Genomic DNA, 20,320 nt, shown 5'->3' with positions numbered 1-20,320 from the left:
CGCTGGTCCCATCCCGGGGGGGGGGGGGGGGGGGGGGGGGGGGCGATGGCGCTGGCTGGGCTAATGGTGGAAATGGGAGGGGTGGACCCTTGGAGGTTCCTGCACCCAAGGGAACGGGAGTACTTGTTTTTCTCAGCAGTCCATAAGGTATACTCGCGGATCGACTTTTTTGTGGTGGGAAAGGCTTTGCTGGCTGGAGTCAGGGGTCGGAATGCTCTGCAATTGCAGTGTCAGATCATGCTCCGCATTGGATGGATATGGTGCTGGAGAAGGGGGTAGCGCAGAGGCCGGGGTGGAAACTGGATGTGGGGCTTTTGGGGAACCAAGTGTTCTGTGAGAAAATTGAAAAGGTAATTAAGGAATATGTAAGTTTCAACTGTACGGGCGAGGTGTCGAAGACAGTTGTCTGGGAGGCTCTAAAGGCGGTGGTGAGGGGGGAGATGATTTTTCTTTAGGCCAGGGTGGACAAAGAGGATAGGTTGGAGCGGCAGAGGGTAATAGATGAGATGTTGGAGGTAGATAGGAGTTATGCAGAAGATGGGGACCCAGCAAAGCTGGAAAAGAGGAAGGAACTACAGGCGGGCTTCGACCGACTGTCCACCAGGAATGCGGTGTGCCAACTGAGATGAGCAAGGGGTGCAGTTTATGAACATGGAGATAAGGCCTTATGGACTGCTGAGAAAAACAAGTACTCCTGTATGTTAGCAGGTCAGCTCCGGAGGGAGGCAGCAGCAAGGGAAATTCTTCAGGTGAGGGATAGGGCAGGGAAGTTGGTGGTGGCTCCGGAGCAGATTAACAAGGTTTCTGAGGAGTTTTATGAGAGGTTGTACAGATCAGAGCCACCCGGGGGAGACCGTGAGATGCAGGAATTTCTAGATGGGTTGGAAAACCCGAGGCTAGGGGAGGGGGACAGGGCTACATTAGAAGGAGCGATAGTGGAGCAGGAGATAAAGGATGCGATTGGGAGGATGCAGTCGGGGAAGGTGGCAGGCCCGGATGGGTTTCCGGTGGAATATTATAAAAAATTCAAGGATAAATTGGCACCCCTGATGGTGGGGATGTTTGAAGAGGCGTTAGGGAAGGGGGTGCTGCCATAAACCTGGGGGCAGGCATCGATTTCCCTGTTGCTAAAAAAAGATAAGGATCCAACAGAGTGTGGGTTGTATAGGCCCATATCACTTCTGAATGTGGACGCAAAGGTAATGGCGGGTAGGCTGGAGGAGTGCCTCCCGAAGGTGATAGGTGAGGATCAGATGGGGTTCGTGAAGGAGAGGCAGCTGTTTTCGAACATTAGGAGCGTTTTGAACATCGTTATGACACCGGCGGAAGGAAAGGAAACAGGTGGTTGTGGCATTGGATGCCGAGAAGGCATTTGACTGGGTAGAATGGGGGTACCTGATGGCAGTTCTGGAGCGATTTGGGATTGGACCAAGATTTGTGAACTGGGTAAAGCTATTATATAAGTGTCCGCTCAGACAATATCAGCTCGAGATACTTTTCTCTCCACCGGGGGACGAGGCAGGGATGTCCTATGTCCCCCCTGCTGTTTGCACTTACAATTGAGCCGTTGGCCATCGCATTAAGAAGTCCGGGAGCATGGAAAGGAATAGTGCGGGGGGAGGGGAATAGAGCATAGGATGTCCTTATATGCCGATGACTTGTTGCTGTATGTGTCGGAACCGAGTGTGTCAATAGGAGGAATATTGGAGCTACTGCGAGTATTTGGGTCTTTCGCGGGGTACAAGCTGAACCTGGACAAGAGTGAGTATTTTGTGGTGTCTCAGCCGGGGGTGGGGGCAGGGGTGGGGGGGGGGGGGGGTGGGCTGCCATTCCATAGGGCAGGTACTCACTTTAGGTATCTGGGGGTGCAGGTGGCCCGGGAGTGGGGAAGGCTTCGCAGGTACAACATCACTAGTTTGGTGGGGAGAGTGAAAGCCGATCTGGCAAGGTGGGATGGTCTCCCTCTGTCACTGGCGGGTCGGGTACAGGCGGTTAAAATGAATGTGTTGCCGCGATTTCTGTTTATTTTTCAATGCCTACCGATTTTCCTGCCAAAGGCTTTTTTCAGGGAAATTGAGGGAAGGATTACCTCGTTCATATGGGGATGGAAGGTGGCCAGAGTGAGAAAGGTGCTGCTACAGAGGAGAAGGCAGGCAGGGGTTTTGGGTCTCCCGAACCTGATGTATTACTACAGGGCGGCGAATGTGGAGAAGGTGCGGTGCTGGGTCAGAGGGGTTGATTCCCAATAGGTCAGAATGGAGGAGAGTCTGTGCAGGGGGCCGGGACTGAAAGCATTGGCAACAGCGCCTCTCCCGATAGCTCCGGGGAAATAATCAAGGAGTCCAGTAATAGTAGCTTCATTGAAAATCTCTAGGCAGTTTCGCCAACACTTCGGGTTGGGGGCAGGGTCAAGGGAAATGCTGATTCGGGGGAACCACAGATTTGAGCCAGGGAAGTGGGATGGAAGTTTTCGGAATTGGGAAGGGGATTAAGACGCTAAAAGATTTGTTTCTTACGGGTCGGTTTGCAGATTGAGGGAGCTGGAAGCGAAGTATGGGCTGGAGCAGGAAGAAATATTTAGATACATGCAGGTTTGGGATTTTTCCAGGAAGGAGATACCGAGCTTCCCGGATGGACCGGCCTCCACATTGCTGGAGGAGGTGCTGACGACGAGGGGACTGGAGAAGGGGGTCGTGTCAGCGGTGTACGGAGCTATTTTGGAAGGGATCAAAGCAAAGTTGGAGGAAGAGTTAGGAGAGGTTATAGAGGAGGGGGTCTGGTGTGAGGTGCTCCGGAGAGTAAATGCCTCCACCTCATGTGCGAGGTTGGGGCTGATACAGCTGAAGGTGGTATATAGAGCGCACCTCATGAGGGCGAGGATGAGCCAATTCTTCGAAGGAGTAGAAGATGTGTGCGAGCGTTGTGGGGGGGGGGGGGGGGGGGGGGTGGTTGCGGTGGGGCACTAATCACGCTCATATGTTTTGGTCCTGTCCAAAGCTAGAGGAGAACTGGAAGGAGGTTTTTAGGGTAATTTCCAAGGTGGTGCACGTGATACTGGCCCCAGGTCCCCGGGAGGCCATATTCGGGGTGTCGAACCATCCAGGGTTGGAAACAGGTGCGGAGGCAGATATCGTAGCCTTCGCCTCGTTGATCGCCCGAAGGCGGATCCTGATAGGATGGAGAGCGGCCTCTCCACCTTGTGCCCTGGCATGGCGGGGTGGACATGTTGGAATACTTGACCCTTGAGGAGGTTAATTTTGAACTGAGGGGAAGCTCGGAGGGGTTCTACAAGTCATGGGCACTATTTATTATGCACTTTCAAGAACTGGATAACATCGAACATTAGTTGGGGGTGGGGTGGGTGGGAGGGTTGGGGGGGAGGGCGGCTGTGTATATTAAGGATGACTATGGGTAATCTCTGATTCCTTTTTGTCATTTGTTTATGTAAACATGCGGGCTGATGTTTGGGGGTTGGTGGGAGGATGGGATCGTTGTTATTGTTATGGGGATTGACATATCTGTTGCTGATTATTATTTATTGTTGGTGGGTGTAAATTCAGGAGAAAATGTGAAAAAGGAGGTGAATAAAAATATTTATTAAAATCTGTCCTGGTTCACCCACATCGACGCTACCACCAAGAAAGTACAACAGCGCCTATACTTCCTCAGGAAAGTAAGAAAATTTGGCATGTCCACATTAACCCTTACCAACTTTTACAGATGCACCATAGAAAGCAGCCTATCGGGCTGCATCACAGCCTGGTATGGCAACTGCTCGGCCCAGGACCGCAAGGAACTTCAGAGAGTCGTGAATACCGCCCAGTCCATCACACGAATCTGCCTCCCATCCATTGACTCCATCTACACTTCCCACTGCCTGGGGAAAGCGGGCAGCATAATCAAAGACCTCTCCCACTGGCTTACTCAACTTCTTCCATCAGGCAGGAGATACAGAAGTCTGAGAATATGCATGAACAGACTTAAAAACAGCTTCTTCCCCACTGTTACCAGACTCCTAAATGACCTTCTTATGGATGCTTCGTCCGATGCCAGTGCTTATGTAGTTACATTGTATATCTTGTGTTGCCCTATCATGTATTTTCTTTTATTCCCCTTTCACTGCCGTGGCACTGCCGTGCCAATCGGGGCCCTGGATGCCCAGAAACGGCATGTTGTGGCCGTTTTTACGAGGCAGCAAGCAGGTGTGTTTGCTGCCATAAAAACGTCCGTAAAGGCCTGGGAACACGGCCCATCGGCCTGGGGAGAATCGCTGTTCACCGTAAAAAACGGCGAGCAGCGATTCGTGTCGTGGGGCGGCCGTGGGGGGGGGGGGGGGGGGGGGAGAGAATAGCGGGAGGGCGTGAAAAATGTCGGGGACGCCCTCCCGCTATTCTCAGACCCGTCGTGGGCAGCGGAGAATCGCGCCCATGGTGTTCGGGCCGGAAAGTGGAGCTGAGTCCACAACAGATCAGCCATGATCTCATTGAATGGCGGAGTAGGCTCGAGGGGCCAGATGGCCTACTCCTGCTCCTAGTTCTTATGTTCTTATGTTTGCATTGTAGGGATTCTTTGGAGCAATTTGTTTCTAATGATCCTCAGAGCTTATCCGATGGCAATTATATTTTTGCTGTTTCATTGGATGTGGGCATCGCTGGCTGGGCTAGCATTTGTTGCCCATCCCTAATTGCCCTGAGCTGAGTGGTTTGCTGAGCCATTTTAGAAAGTAGTTAAGAGACAATAATTATTACTGGAGTCACATGTAGGCCAGGCCGCGTAAGGACAGCAAATTTCCTTCCCTAAAGGACAGTAGTTAACCATTTGGAATTTTACCAACATCAAATAGTTTTATCATAGAATCCCTACAGTGCAGAAGGAGACCATTGGCCCATTGAGTCTGCAGCAACCCTCTGAAAGAGCACCCAACCTCAGCCCACTACCCTCAGCCAATCCCCATAACTTCACATAACCTGCATATCTTTGGACTGTGGGAGGAAACTGGAGCACCCGGAGGAAGCTCACGCAGACAAGTGGAGAATGTGGAAACTCCACCCAGACAGCCACCCAAGGTTGAAATGAACTCGGGGTCCCTGGTGCTGTGAGGCACTCGAGACGGGGTGTGAATTGATATTCCAGTTGTGCCACTGCCTCCTCGCCTATCCTCTCATTGATATCAGAATATATGTTTGGTTTAAGAAGTCATGTTGCACTGACGTGACACGAAAATTACAAACAACTCGATCTGAGCACAAAAATAATCCATTTTTTCTCTTTCCTGGCGTAGCGCATCTGACAGATCTTCTGACTAAAATTGCAATTTGCTTTTATGGAAAACTGTACTAAAAAATTGTAATTAATGGAGGTGAGATATGCAACATAACTGACTCAATGATCTGAGAAATAAAACCCAGGGTTAGGGTCACGTGTTTCATGATATTCATAAACTCATTGGGCTGGATTCTCCGCGCCCTGACGCCGAAATCGCCGGGGCAGGGAATCCACTTTTGTGCATGGAATCGGGACCAGCGGCAGTTCCCCAATTCTCTGGCCCCCAAACGCGGCGTACTTCCGCCGCGTATGCCCTACTGGCGGCCATTGTTGGAGGTCCACCCCGCCATTCACCGCACCTGACTGGCCGAAGTTCCGACATCGTGGATCTAATGTGGTCCTATCGTTCGGGATACTTACGTCAGCCGCCATGGTCGGGGTTGGGCTGATCGGACGGCAGGGGGAGGCCTCAAATGGGACCAGGCTATTTTTGAGTGTGCTGTCCGGGTCGGGTGCATGTCCGATTGGGTGCACTATTTAGGAGGTCCAGCTCCACAGTCTGAGTCCACCATGGAGCATGGCATGGCCGCTGGTGGCCGCCACCGTGCGCATGCAAGGCCCCTAACCCGGATGTGCGGGGGCCCATATCTGTAACTAAAGCTGCTAGCTCCCTGCAGGCAATGAACATGTGGCCTTATCACGGGCGGAATTCTCCGACGCCCCACAGGGTCGGGGAATCGCCCGGGGCCGGCATAAATCCCACCCCCACCGTGCCCGGAATTCTCCGCCACCCGGGAATCGGCGGGAGCGGGAATGTGCGTGCCCCCCGCACCGATCGGCGGGCCCCCCCATGGTGATTCTCCGACCCGCGATGGGCCGAAGTCCCGCCACTGACAGGTCTCTCCCGCTGGTGGGAATTGGAGCTCCTCTGGTGCCGGCGGGATTGGCGGCACGAGCGGGCCCCCGGGGTCCTGGGGGGGGGGAGGGGTGCAAGGCGATCGGATGCCCCCATGGTGGCCTGGCCTGCGATCGGGGCCCACCGATCGGCGGGCGGGCCAGTGCTGTGGGGGCACTCTTTTTCTTATGCCGCCGCCATGGCCTCCACCATGGCGGAGGCAGAAGAGACCCCCCTACTGTGCATGTGCCGGTGGTGACATCAGCGGCCGCCGACGCACTGGCGCATGCGCGAACCGGCGAAGGCCTTTCGGCCAGCCCCGACGCAGGGCGGCGGGCGTCAAAGGCCGTTGGAGCCGGTTTTGGCGCCAGTCGGCATGGCAGACGCCGGAGTGGTTGGCGCCACTCTGCTACGCCGGGACCCCCCGCTCCGCCGGGCAGGGGAGAATCCCGGCCCACGCCAGTTTTTCTGGCATGAAAGGCCACGATGGTATGGGGACATAGTCCCTGAAACGGAGAATCCAGCAGTCTGTATTCCACATCCAGTCACAGGCAAAATAATTTTTAGTTCTATAGCAAAGGTTATGGTCTAATACTGAATTCAAAGAATTTCCATTCAGTAATAATGGCGCTTGATGTAGGAAGTCATGTGATGGTATTAGTGCTAATATAACCCATTGACTTTCATGCTACACATGCAACACTAATACAGGATGTAACAAGATATGGAGTGCTTCTCCTGCCCCCCTCTGTCTTCTACTTGTGCCTAGAATGGCAAGTAGGTCTGCTTTCTGCTTGTGTGAGCAGTATGGACGAGCTCAACACATCACCATTTGAAACTGACATTTATACTGTACATTGATTTTTGAAGAAACATACTGAGGCATGTTAGATTTTGTGTGGAGCCCACTGATTTGTCCTTGAGTTTGCAAATAAAGGTTTTGTGTTCTGCCAACAGCTGGTTGCAGTGTCCCGTTGGAATGTGGAGCAGCTGCTTACAGTAACAACATATCTAAATAATACCACACACAGCAGTGCAAAGGCACGTAGGCAACCCACTATAAGTGAACAAGAGAAATTGTTGAACAATGCAGTCATAATCTCTGCTCCTCACCCAATTTAAATCCAGGTAAAGCATTGAATATTGACTATAATACATCCAAAAATAGAGGGGGGGGGGAAATAAAATCTTCTGCAATGATAAATTAGTGGGCAAGCATAATTTACAGCTCAGCCTCTGCATGGCTTAATACACCGGCATTTCTAATACTGCAGTAATAAATTATAATACATGGTCATCTGTGGACAGACTGCACAGTGTCATGTGCTCAATTACAGCGTTTGCTCAAAGGAGGAATTGTTGCAGTCAATTCAAGTGAATGTTAAGCATATTGATTTCCAGTGGAGGGTGCTGTTGCTTTAACAGCTAAAGCTCTGAGCAACTCTAGTCCAATGAATAATGCCTACAGCTCTGTTACCCGTGCCATCTATAGCAAAATGGCAAAGTTAAACATTGCCATTTAAAGTCATATACAAATGCTATGAATAGAGCCAGAATATATTTTTCAGTGAGAACATTACATACTAAAAGAAGCATACGGGCAGCACGGTAGCATTGTGGATAGCACAATTGCTTCACAGCTCCAGGGTCCCAAGTTCAATTTCGACTTGGGTCACCGTCTGTGTGGAGTCTGCACATCCTCCCCGTGTGTGCGTGGGTTTCCTCCGGGTGCTCCGGTTTCCTCCCACAGTCTAAAGATGTGCAGGTTGGGTGGATTGGCCATGCTAAATTGCCCTTAGTGTCCAAAATTCTATGACTAACCTAGGACAAAAGTTCGGCACAACATCGTGGGCCGAAGGGCCTGTTCTGTGCTGTATTTCTCTATAATAAGCCAAACTACCAGAGATGTCAGTTTCTAAGCCAACCTTTGAAGCTGGAAAAAGATCTCCTCCAAAAAACGGGGTCGACATATATGCTGAGTATCAAAACTAACTGCCAACGTAGCTGTGGGTGGTCACCATCTCTGCCATTTGCCAGGTAGGGTCTGCTCTGTGGGCGTGTTTTAAACTTCCATGCATTTTCTCAACACTGCCTGTTTCACCTACTTGATACCTTCTACCCAGTTATCCCATTTGTCAGGTGAAAAATTGAGGCTGACTTCTAATGTGAGTACAGCATGCAGTGTTGGACAGGGAGTCGATTTATACCTGAAATAAATACAAAAACATGCCGAAAAATGATGTTGTTTTACGTACTGGGTTGACTTATATGCCCCAATCTATGGTATTTGTTATTTTTTGCATTTGAAGTTAGAAATAAAAAGTTTAAACCATTTATTTTTATAGCTATAGAAATAGAGAATATATGCAACTTCATGGGCTCGATTCAACTAAATGAGAACAAAGTCCCATAGCGTGTGTGTTTAGCCACGTGTTTCCTGGTGCACACAGCGGCGCGTGATGCGACCATCAATTCACTCGAGACATGAGTAGAAGTAAACCGTGGCTTTAATCAACTTAGAACAGTGCCTGCCTGCGACTGAACCAATGCTGAGAACTGCCTACAGGTCGACTGCTCTTTATACCTCCCTTCAAGGGGAGGAGCCGTGGGCGGAGCCCATACATGTCCCAACATGTTCCCCTATGGATAATGCCATACAATGGCCCATAGGAGAAGCCCCCAAGGCCAACAGCATAGCACAGATACAAATACAAGTACAACAGCACAGATACAAATACACTGGTGGATTATTAGTGTAATACATTCACCACACCGAGAAACATAATGCGTTGTTTAATGGGCCTCAGTGTGGCATGCGTGGTCAAGTCCGAACATTGCCCCGATTTATACACGATCGGGATGCCATTTAAAAATGGCACCCGATCTCCGAGGTCGCTGAAGCAGTCAATGATACCTTCCAGTTCAAACACACTGTGGGAGCGTCCCCCCCCCCGCCGCAACCCCGGCCTGATTGCACATGGGCAGAAAATGCCAGCCTGGCACCTTGGCAATGACAACCTGGCAGTGCCCATGCCATCTGGCAATACCTTGTCACCTAGGCACCAGCAGTGTCAGGGTGCTACCCTGCCCAAAGGGCATGCAGCTGGGGGCCTCCGATCTTCTGGGAGACCCCCACGAATGCAGTTCTGTCGGTCCCCGTTGTGGGGACCAGTGCTCAACAGCACTCACCTGAGGTCTCCGAGGCAAAGCGGATGAATCCCAATGCCTCAGATACCTTGGCATTCAGTATATTAGAGTGAGACCAGGGGCGGGATTCTCTAATCCCGCGGCAGAGTGTCCACGCCGTCGTAAACGCTGTCGCGTTTTACGATGCGTGAATGAGCCGCTCCCATGACTAATTCTGGCCCCTCCAGAGGGCCAGCATGGTGCTGGAGCGGTTCGCGCCGCTCCAGCTGCAGATCCCGGCGTGAACTGTGCGCCGCGGGATCCGCACATGCGCAGTGGCACCGGCGCCAACACGCGCATGTGCAGTGGCCTCCTTCAACGCGCCGGACCCGACGCAACATGGCGCAGGACTACAGGGGCCGTCGGGTAGGAAAGGAGGTCCCCATCCACAGAGGCCGGCCCGCCAATTGGTGGGCCCCAATCACGGGCCAGGCCACATTGGAGGACCCCTCAGGGTTGGATCTCCCCTCCCCCACCGTATAGGCCGCCATCCGACTCTTACAGGCCGAGGTCCCGCTGGCCCAGAGCAGGTTAGAATGGCGCCGGTGGGACTTGGCTCTTTTCTTACGGCTGCTCGGCCCATCCGGGCAGGAGAGCGGCCTGCGACCGGCACCGCGCCAACCATGAACCACACCGATGGCACCGATTCTCCGCTCTACGGAGAATCGCGTGCCGGCATCGGAGCGGCGTGGCACAATTCACGCGGCGCGGGGTCGGAGAATCCCGCCCCAGCTGTCTCATTCTGATGTGCAGATTTGCCAAAAAGTGATACCGCCCACAATGGCCAGGATTTACATTGCAACATCCCGCGAGATCGCGTTGGATCTCGGGAGGCGGTGCGAGCCGGGTAGATCCCGGGAGAAGGGTCTCCCGGCTTCTATCGGCCTCGCTAAGCTGCGGCGATCTGCTTTTTGTGGACAGCATGGTCATTGGATCGTGCCTTATTACTGTTGGGAGCTTGAAGACAGCAGAAATCATCCTCAGTGCAAAGATCCAGCTCTGGGATGGGAGTGGGGGAAGGGGAAGACATTACATTTTCATCAGTGGGAAAATAAACAGAATATGACTGAAACTATGTCAATTTTTTCTCTAATATTCTATGTTAGAATTTGTTAAATAATATAGTGAGAATTGGTAGATATCACACAACTGACAGCAAAACAATACACTTCATACACAAATGGACTACATGTATGAGATGTGTTGGGAAGCATCTTCATTCGAAGGGGGAACACTAAATGTGCTCAGCCATGAAATAATTGGATTTTTTTTCTCCTTTCTGATTTCATTAGCTTAGTTATAAAGTTAGCATTGATTTTTAGGTTAAAGTACTTAAAGTGTTAGACGCTGCTTATTTTAAATTACAGTAATCTGTACCGTAGGCAGCGTGGAGCTATTTACATTCCTGCCTCATATTCTCACTTCATGTCTTAACAACTTGGGATTGCTCAATGAAACTTAGAATGCTTTTGTTTGAATTAGGGTTGATCTCAGCTATTGATTTTAAACTTGTTCTATTAGCATGTGCTTTGATGATAGATTAAAATGGCAGCATCCATTTGCCACAAAATTATTCAGCATTTTCAGGTCTGGTTTATTGACACAATATGAACCAAACATGAGACTCTTTGAGGAATAATCATAAAGTTATTGAATTTTTCAGCACGGAAGGAGGTTAGTCAGCCCATCATGCTTATCTTTACACAGTTCTTTCTGCGGGGCGGAATCTTGTTGAAGTGTTGAGGTCTCACCTGCTAGGTGAGTGTCATTGAGAGACCCACGCTGCCTCCTTTTGAGAAAGCATTCTGAACCACACACCAATTAGGCAGTGGCAATGCCAGTGGCAGACCTCCCCTGGGATCAGGACCCTGGTGGAGGTGGTGGGGAAGTCTCACCTACAGAGAGCTGCTAGTCAATCAGGGGAGGGAGGGATTTGGGGGGGGGGGGGGGGGGGTCGGGCACGTTGTACGGTGGCGATTGCGGGGACAGGGGTTCAGGGAGGTGGCAGCAAGGCCATGCGGAGTGACAATTAGCCTTAGCAAGCCACCCCCTTCCCGATGCCCAATCCCTCCATCAGGCACTGAGTGCCTTTAATCGAGGGGTCCCATCCCCACCCCAGAGATGACAAGCTGGCTGCACAGTTTTATGTGCATGTGGTGCACGCCGCATGGCGACAAGCTCACCTACAGCTAGTATAATATCAGCAGCAGCAAAATGAGGCCCTTAAGAGGTCACTGCGTGGCAACCTAAAGGCCTCAAGTGGTGGCAGAGCAGGAGGTTTGATCATGGGCCTTGCTGCTCAAAACTTAATTCTGGCACAGACGGGAAGCCGGCATGTTTCTGCTGCGACACCAACCTGCCAAATTAGTTGCCCTTCTTGCCTCCAAGTTTGCTATTAACGTGAGCACAAGATTTTAGCCACTGTGTCAAAACAAATCTCCTCACCTTACCTCTTCTTTTACCAACTATTTTAAACCTGTGCCTTCTAGTTTTTGGGCGGGATCACTTGGCCTTGCCCGGTGATCGCAAATTCCTGCCCGAGGCCAACGGAACTTTACATGATCCCCATCCCGTCAGTGGTGATCTTGCAGTGGCATGGCCAAAAGATTCAGGGCCCATTGTTTCTCCTACCAACAAAACAGTTCCTCCCTATCTATTTCATCGAAACAATTCAAAACTTTATAATTTTTGAACATGTCCATTAAATCGCTTCTTAACTATTCAAACATGGAGAATAATCCCAGCGTCTCCAGTCCTTCCACATAATTAAAGCATCCCTCAGCTTTAGTATCCACTGAGTAAATCTCCCCTCAACCCTCTTTGAGGTCTGGACATTAAACTTTGCAAGATTGTTAATACAGGAACTTCCCAATCTCAGTTTGAATACCAGTGTTACTGGAGTCACTACCATTTACAAGTCAAAACTCAATTGAGGACGATTGAGCCTCCTCAGCAAGGGACCGGTGTGTGGGGATGAATTAACCTAACAAGAGGGGAAAAAATAGCTGGAACATGAGATAAGAAAGCAATGATTTGTACATGCCTCTAATTCTATTTTATATTCTTCATATTGTAATCCAAAATGTAGCCATGTAAAAATGGCCACCTGCAAAGGATCATGGGAATTGTGGTCAATTTGGGAGACAGACAGGTACACAGCCTCTGTGTATTGTGCAAAGAAACCAGACTTGACTGAAACTTGCATCCATTAAGAATCAATTACCATTTTCCCCAAGACAAAAGCATTCGCATGAAGGACCATCAATGATAGCAGACTAACCGGCACCAACCCCTTATTTGGAAAGTCCTCCGTGCCTGGGACAATGATACCCAGGATCCGCCCAGCCATCGAGGTGTCTGCCCCCTAATTGGCTAAGATCGATGAGGGTGATCGAAACCCTATCGATCCATTGGACCTGGAGTAAGGACTGCCCAAAAGGGCGTGAAAGAGACGAAGGATAAAAAACCTTGTGCACTAACGATCGGTCTCTTTTGGGACTGGCCTGTGCCCGACCAACTGTAGCAGAACAACCAAGTTCAAGGACCCGCGACCATTCCTGAAGGATGAGCCCAGCTGAGATGAACCCAACAACTTCCAACCGACCACATGGACCCGGATAAAGGCCTTATCTCGCACAGTGCCGGTCACTCAAAGTTAAGTAAAGGTCATCTGAGTCGTTAGGTGTAGTTTAGCACGGAGCCGCGTGTATTATTGCATAGAGATACAACTCTTATGTTATTAATAAACTGTGTTTTTGAGCTAACATACTGGTTGTGTGGTCATTTGGTCAATATAAAAAACAGCTTATGGTTCAAATAAAGGGTAAAAAGGCACCAAACAGAAATTCCCATTTATAAATGTAATGTGACAAATTAAAAATGTTTACATGAAAAGATGCAATATCTTTCTATGCTGAAAAAAGTAAAACTGTTAGGTAGCTTAAGGTAACAATATACAGATAAATGAATTTTAGGGTAGAATTAAATTTACCTTTCTCTCGATTTGGCATCCTGCAACAAAGGTGTTAATTGACTCAGTCGTATCATTCTTGCCTGTGCATTAGTTGATCATGGGTTCAAGCCCCCGTCCAATCTTCAGTATATAATCTGTACTGATTTTACAGTGCAATACCAAGGGAATGCTTCGCTTCACACACATGCTAATTCTACAGACCCTTCTCTGAGAACGACAATCCAGAAAGTGTCCATTCATTAAAGCAATGAAAGAATCGTCCACGTATTTCTAAGATCAGTGAGTGAAATTTGAATGGCATTGTAATTTCGCACCAAGTGCATTCATTCAGTTTTTCTATATTGACTGGGTTAGCACTCATTCCACTAACTATCTTTGCCCTCAATGCCGATCAGAATTTGCTTTCAAGTTGATGCGAGAACCACGCTTCATTATTGTTCCCTCATAAAAAACAGAAAAAAACTCAACAGGTCTGGCAGCATTGGTAGAGGGAGAGAAGCAGAGCAAACTTGTCCAATATGCCATTTCTTTGGAATATCCTTTTGTTCCTTCAATTGCTTAGTCCAGATAATTTATGTATATTGTAAGTAAGAATGGCCCCAACAAAAACCCTGTGACCTTTCCAATTTGAAAAACTTTCAGTTAACCTTATCCTTTGCTCTCTGTCCTCCATCCATCTCTCTATCCAGCTGACTACACTGCCCTTAATCTCATGTGAAATGATCTTTCCCATAAGTTTCATTTGAAGCCTCATCTTAAAAGGCTCATGAAAATCAATGGATTCTCAATCTGATATGATGGTAGAAGCAACATAATCAGAAGGAATGCAAAAGTTCAAAACATTCCACCATCAATTCTTCCAGGAAAACTAGAGAAGGCAATAAATGCTTCATTGCATAGATTATTGACAGAGAGAGAGGCACAACTGCATTCACTTATCCTCTTGCCGGCTGTCTGTAAACAGGGGTGCTTTTGATTGTTTAAACAGTGTTGTGTTTCCCCAAACCCTCAGTTTGTGAAATCCAATTTTTAAAATGACTCACAGCAAACTGTCTTTATGATTAAATCAAAAGGTTAGTTTATTCTCACATTCAAACCCAAGGGAATGATCACACACACACTCACAAATATACAGTAAGGGGATAGGAAGGGGAGTTTTAAAACTATGAACAAATTAACAGTAAATGGTCACAGAAATGGATAACAGTTCATGTGATTTCCAGAGTCCATGAGGTCAAAGTCCACAGGAGGATTCCTTCCTGGAGAAGTTGTAGTTTTGGTGGGTTCCTGGCAGAAAACAGTAGTGTAGAATCCCTTTCAAGTGAATTGTGTTACAGCAAGATGAGATTGCTTCTGCAACGACTTGGTCTGCTTGACAGCTGATGGTCTGAGGATTCCAGATGAATAGATTTTGAGGAATGAGACTTGGTGCAGGCTGCTGAGTCAGCCTGGAGTCTTACTGTTGGTCTTGCAGGTTGGAAATAGTTAACAGATGGCTTATTTCTGAGTTCCCAACTGAACATTGAGCATTGAAAATCAAATCACTAGAGTCACTCCTTTCTCCACAATAACTTCATAAATAGATGCTTTCTGGTGTCTAGACCTGGATTTCGTTTAATGGCTTAAAATGTCCCAGTAATTAGCCTCTGAACGAGTCATTACACATGTTAATGACCCTATTCTCAGCAGCTTTTGTCTTGGTTGACCCTTAGTCTCTGCTAGAGGGATAAGTTTATAACAATGCAAATAACTTAAATTTTGATTCAATAGCTCCTTTTTGACATGGATCCTGACAGTCCCAGATGTGCGATTCTATGAGCAACATGTCAGGGTTTATTTCCAGTACAATCATATAAGGTCTTTTTGGTCACCTTACAATTCCAGATTATCAGGTGACTTGTGACAGCCACCATTTGCTTCAGCAAAGCTAATTTTTAAATAAGCAAAACAGAATAAAAATTGATTTACATAGTTTATGATTTCTTTCATGTTTTAGGGACATGTCACATATATCCCAAGAACAAAACAAAATATAGAATGTATCGAATCGTAAGGCTGGATTTAACACTTCCTGGTGGGTTGGGGAGGCAGAAGGTGAAGCTTGTGCTCTGTTTGTTCCCAACCCCCTCAGTAATTCTGGTTCAATAAAACAGCTGGCCTGGGGGAATGCTGACCAATTAGTAGCCGACTGTGGGGCTTTGCAGAAAATCACAGGCTTAAGGTGGGGCGTCCTGCTGGAGAGGGGTCAAGCTGTGAACTGGAGGACAGTTCCAATTTTCAAATTAAAAGGCCCTTGGCTCTTGGGAGAGGCATCCACCTTTGGGAGAGCAGAAAAAATTATAGTTGAGAATTAAGCAGTGGAAAAGCACCACGGTAGAGCAGCTGTTGTCATCTTGGAGGCTCTTGTGACATTTTTATCTCTGCCAACCCTGTTGCCAATGAAGAAATTTCATCCCGAGCACCAACACAGCTGAAAGGAACGGCTCATTCCCCTCCATGTGTCTGCCAGTCACAATGGGGGAATCAAAGGCTTGAATTGCCCCACAGTTTGATGATGACTTTCCGTTTTTCCCCCTCCTGAATGAACAGTGGCAGGTTCAAATACCTCAAGATGGGAAGAGGAGACTTCTCCATCAGAGGAAGTAATTTTGGCTGGAAGTGGCAGAGAAGGTCAACAGCCATGGGGTCATTTGGGGGGCATGGTTGCAGCACCTCAAGAGGCTGAATGATTTTTTTCTATCTTGCAAACCTTTCCGCTGAAGTGTGTGCACAACAAAAGGAGGATGTGAGTGTGTTTTACATGGCAAGTAGGAATAGACTAATGTTTGGGCTGTGGCTAGAATATGAAAGCCAGCAACCATGCCAACATACATGATGCTGGGGGCTTAAGAAAGGGTCAAAAAGAGCATTGGTACGTGGTACTGTCAGGTAGTTTACATGGTGGGCTCAAACATAAAGGCTTGATCTTTCCAGAAATGAGACCTAACAATCTTCCATTATCTTGGCAGGAGAAGAGGCCCCTTAATGCCCTTGGGAGAATTAGGGATGAGCCCAATCTAGCAGTCATAATGCCAGTGGAGGAGGAGAGTCTGCAGCTGGCTGGTCACTAACATTGCAGATCTGTTGGCTGTGAAGAGGCTGGAGTTCAGCCTGAGGTGAGGGGGGGGGGTCAGATGCGGGTGTGGTATGTGCTGGGGATTGGGATGGTGATGGTGATGGTGAGAATATGAGGGGTAATAGCTCATTCCTGAAAGAGACAGGAGCAGTGAGGTGGTGCAAGGCTGTAGCTTGCAGCATTGGAGGAGAGAGAAACATGGATGTCTCAATTGAAAGATGGGAGGTGCGACTCTGTTTTAAGGATTCTATGCAAGGGCGTGTTTCTGATGAGTGGCAATTTCTTAAATAATTGTATTTGAAGATTCAACTGTTGCTAGTCTTTATTTGTTCCGCAAAAGGTCAACCATCTGCTCTGCAACCACCCATCTGAGAGATTGTCATTGACCCCTGTGGAAGAGGAGGACATCTCAGAGGTCGCATGGCATTGTGACAGACCTCCCACCATTTCATATACTCGCACCTCAGCTGCACATATCAGCTGAAAGGAACCATACACTGGTCAGAGTACTTCACAACCTCCATACTAGCTAGTGGAGGCTGAGATAGTCCAGATCTCTGATACTTGGAGGAGTGGTGGAGGCCAGCTACATGCTGAACCCCAGGCAGGTGATGAGCACCTGGAGTCGTCTGGAAGGTGACAGCTGCTGGACATATGGTTAGAGATCCATGAACATCTGACAAAGATTCCAGAGGGTATGTGCATCCTGGCATGAACAGCAAAGAAGTCCATGCAGACCAAAGGCACTGCGATTACAGTCACTTCAGAAATCACGGCACATTGCTCACCGCCGGATTAGAAAAGTCAGTCGCAAATCAATTGACTTTACAAAAGCCTGCGCCGCAATGATATTACACTGTGGGTGGCCTTAGCAAGCAGAAACTGGGGCTCCCATCTCTCAGTGGAAAGAAGTCCCGCCTTCAAGAGCTGCTGGCAAATCCGATTCTCCAGCAGCTCCTTCAGTCCCAGAAGCAGCACCAGAATTCAGAGGTAGACTCTGCTGGGACCCTGGCAGGGGGAGGGCTTACGTTTTGGAGCCTGGCAGGGAAACACATAGGGTGAGTATGATCTGGGATGGAGGGGGAGGGGGGTGGAGGGGCAGGGGGCACCCTTGATGCACAGAGGGCACGGATGCACCCTCTACTCACCCCCCACCCCACCAAAGATGTATTAGAACATAGAACAGTAGAACAGTACAGCACAGAACAGGCCCTTCGGCCCTCGATGTTGTGCCGAGCAATGATCACCCTACTCAAACCCACGTATCCACCCCATACCCGTAACCCAACAACCCCCCCCCTTAACCTTGCTTTTTAGGACACTACGGGCAATTTAGCATGGCCAATCCACCTAACCCGCACATCTTTGGACTGTGGGAGGAAACCGGAGCACCCGGAGGAAACCCACGCACACACGGGGAGGACGTGCAGACTCCGCACAGACAGTGACCCAGCCGGGAATCGAACCTGGGACCCTGGAGCTGTGAAGCATTGATGCTAACCACCATGCTACCATGCTCTTTCTTCTCATCCTTCACCGACTTCGGTGACCAACACCTTTCCACTCTCCCTGCCTTCCATTGCCCAATGAATTATGGCAGTGGAGACATCAATTGGCTAATTGAGGGCCTCAGTAGGCCCAAGGTTGGGCTGGCTAGTTGGTGCCTTAACTACTCCCATAATCTTGGGACTGAGTCAGGGGTGAGCGGGTGTGGTAGCCACCCATCATATTTAAATGCCCCCCACTTCTGAAAACACAATCAGAGGGGGCCGTAAAATACAACCCATTAAGTTAACACAGCATAGCAGAGATATGTGCTCGACTGAATGCCCTCATCACATTATTACTTTGCTTCTATGTGAGAGATTGTACTGATAATCTTTATTAAATGATTGAGTGTAAGCATGGACATGTCTTTATTATTGGTGTATTTAATGTGAGGGGTTTTCTGGTTACATGTTGGCTTGAAAGACTGTAATCCGGACAATTATTGGTCATGTGCATCCTGGCAGTTGTCTTTGCTGTGTGCCTTACCATTGACATATGTTTACCAGCCGAGGTGTAACGACTTGGAGTAACAGATCGGTGGGCTGCAAGGCAATGAATTCTTCCACACTCAAGCGTGAAGCTTCTCATTATGAGAGTCTCCTGCATCTCTCTGGCACCCACTTAATGTTGTCGCTCAGGTTCTGTAACTGGCTGACCTGGTTCCTCTTAATCGTTATCTGAATCCTCCTCAAGGCTCGTCATCAGCAGATGTAGGCAAATCAATTCCATCCTCCTGTGCCAGGGCCTCTCCTCTCTCAAGCACCAGGTTTTGAAGGGAGTGCAGACCACAACAATTAGTGAGAACTGAGCTGAGGCTCATTGCAATGCGCCACCTTATTAATTTAGACATCTGAATATAATTTTGAGCAAAGCAGGTTGGTCTCTGTTGGTGAAATCTCATAAGTGTCGTAACCATCTCTTCAGCCGATGACCCTTATCTCCAAGATTTCATCACTGCAATTGCTATGCTGGGTAGATGAGCTGTGGCACTTGGGAATACCTAAGGATGTATGAGCTGTCACAACTCCCAGGATAGCACTACAGACTTGCATGATACTTTCATGATGGTCACATAGTAGTTGGACACTCAGGGAACAAATATTTTATGGTTGGTAAATGCCCCTGACTGACCATTTGTAGTCTTTTTTTTTCTTTATTTTTAAATTTAGTTTTACCCAATTAATTTTTTCCAATTAAGGGGCAATTTAGCGTGGCCAATCCACCGAGCCTGCACATCTTTGGGTTGTGGGGACGAAACCGACGCAAACACGAGGAGAATGTGCAAACTCCACACGGACAGTGACCCAGAGCCGGGATCGAACCTGGCACCTCGGCACCGTGAGGCTGCAGGGCTAACCCACTGCGTCAACGTGCTGCCCTCATTTGTAGTCTTGATGGCCACATATGTGCAGTCTCTACCAACATGAAGTTTTGAGAAACCCACAATGCACTCTCTAGTTTTCTCAGTCTGACTAACCTCATCTGTGCTGAAGGTGGTGAACATCAGTCTGTAATAGACCACAAAGTTCTCTGGCTGATGCCTAGATAAAAGTTCAAGGCCACGGTCACCTTGAGAGTGTCAGGTATCAGTTACTCTCCCATATAAATACAGCTGATCCCTCCAGCAAGCATGTTGCAATGGGACGTCACTACCTTTCTGGAGTGATACAGTGTTCAAGGATACTGGTGCTCTGAAAGTTAGAGATAATTCATCCTCTGCATGTGCACCTTTTCCATAGGGTATACTCTTCTTCTAAGTCTGCTTTTGGTCTCCGTGTTCGTCTACTGGGCTTTTCGCACATCAAGTTTGCATGGTGCACTTCCTGCTGGCCATCTCTCCCCTTGAACCTCCTTCTCCTGACTTGCTCCTCACTGGAGGACCATCCTCCAGAGTGTCAATGGGCACAGTGACCTCTGGATTTCCTGATGGAGTCTTCACTCTCAAGGATACTCCCATATCTAGGTTCCCTGCCAACTCATTCTCCTCTGCATGCTTGTTTTAACCTGTTGCACATCAGAAAAATTTAACAGATTAACACTTTCACCTTCAGCAGCAGACTCAGCTGGTACATTCATCCTCTCAGATCAGCCTGGTTTTCAGACCTTTTCAACAAGTATTATGCAACCCACACAGAGGGCGTGATTCTCCGCTGCCCAGGCCGGGTGGGAGAATCGCGGGATGGCCGCTCTGGCACCCCCGCGATTCTCCCACCCCCCCCCAAAATGGTGTGTCGCGTTTTGCAACATGCCGCTCGGAGAATCGCGGGTCGCCGTTTTTCACGGCGACCCGCGATTCTCTGGCCCGGATGGGCCGAGCGGCCTGCCGTTCCCGACCTGT

The 20,320-nt window shown here is 48.8% G+C and overlaps 1 protein-coding gene across 2 annotated transcripts in view; it reads right to left on the bottom strand.

The window, feature by feature from the left end:
* Positions 1 to 20,320, bottom strand: part of LOC119965125 (alpha-1B adrenergic receptor-like) — a 66,496-nt gene that overhangs the window by 8,201 nt on the left and 37,975 nt on the right. Inside the window, exon 2 of one of the 2 annotated variants that reach the window (XM_038795456.1) lies at positions 19,413 to 19,986. The exons of the other annotated variant lie outside the window; for it this stretch is intronic. Within the exon in view, the coding sequence (XP_038651384.1) occupies positions 19,982 to 19,986 (5 nt within the window). The 3' untranslated portion in view covers positions 19,413 to 19,981. Of the gene's footprint in view, positions 1 to 19,412; positions 19,987 to 20,320 lie in introns of those variants that run through there. 2 annotated transcript variants of the gene reach the window in all.

Source organism: Scyliorhinus canicula, chromosome 4 (assembly GCF_902713615.1).
Source record: "Scyliorhinus canicula chromosome 4, sScyCan1.1, whole genome shotgun sequence".
NCBI lineage: Eukaryota > Metazoa > Chordata > Chondrichthyes > Carcharhiniformes > Scyliorhinidae > Scyliorhinus > Scyliorhinus canicula.
The sequence above is the reverse complement of the archived record's forward strand: the minus strand, read 5'-3'. Positions and strand labels throughout refer to the sequence as shown.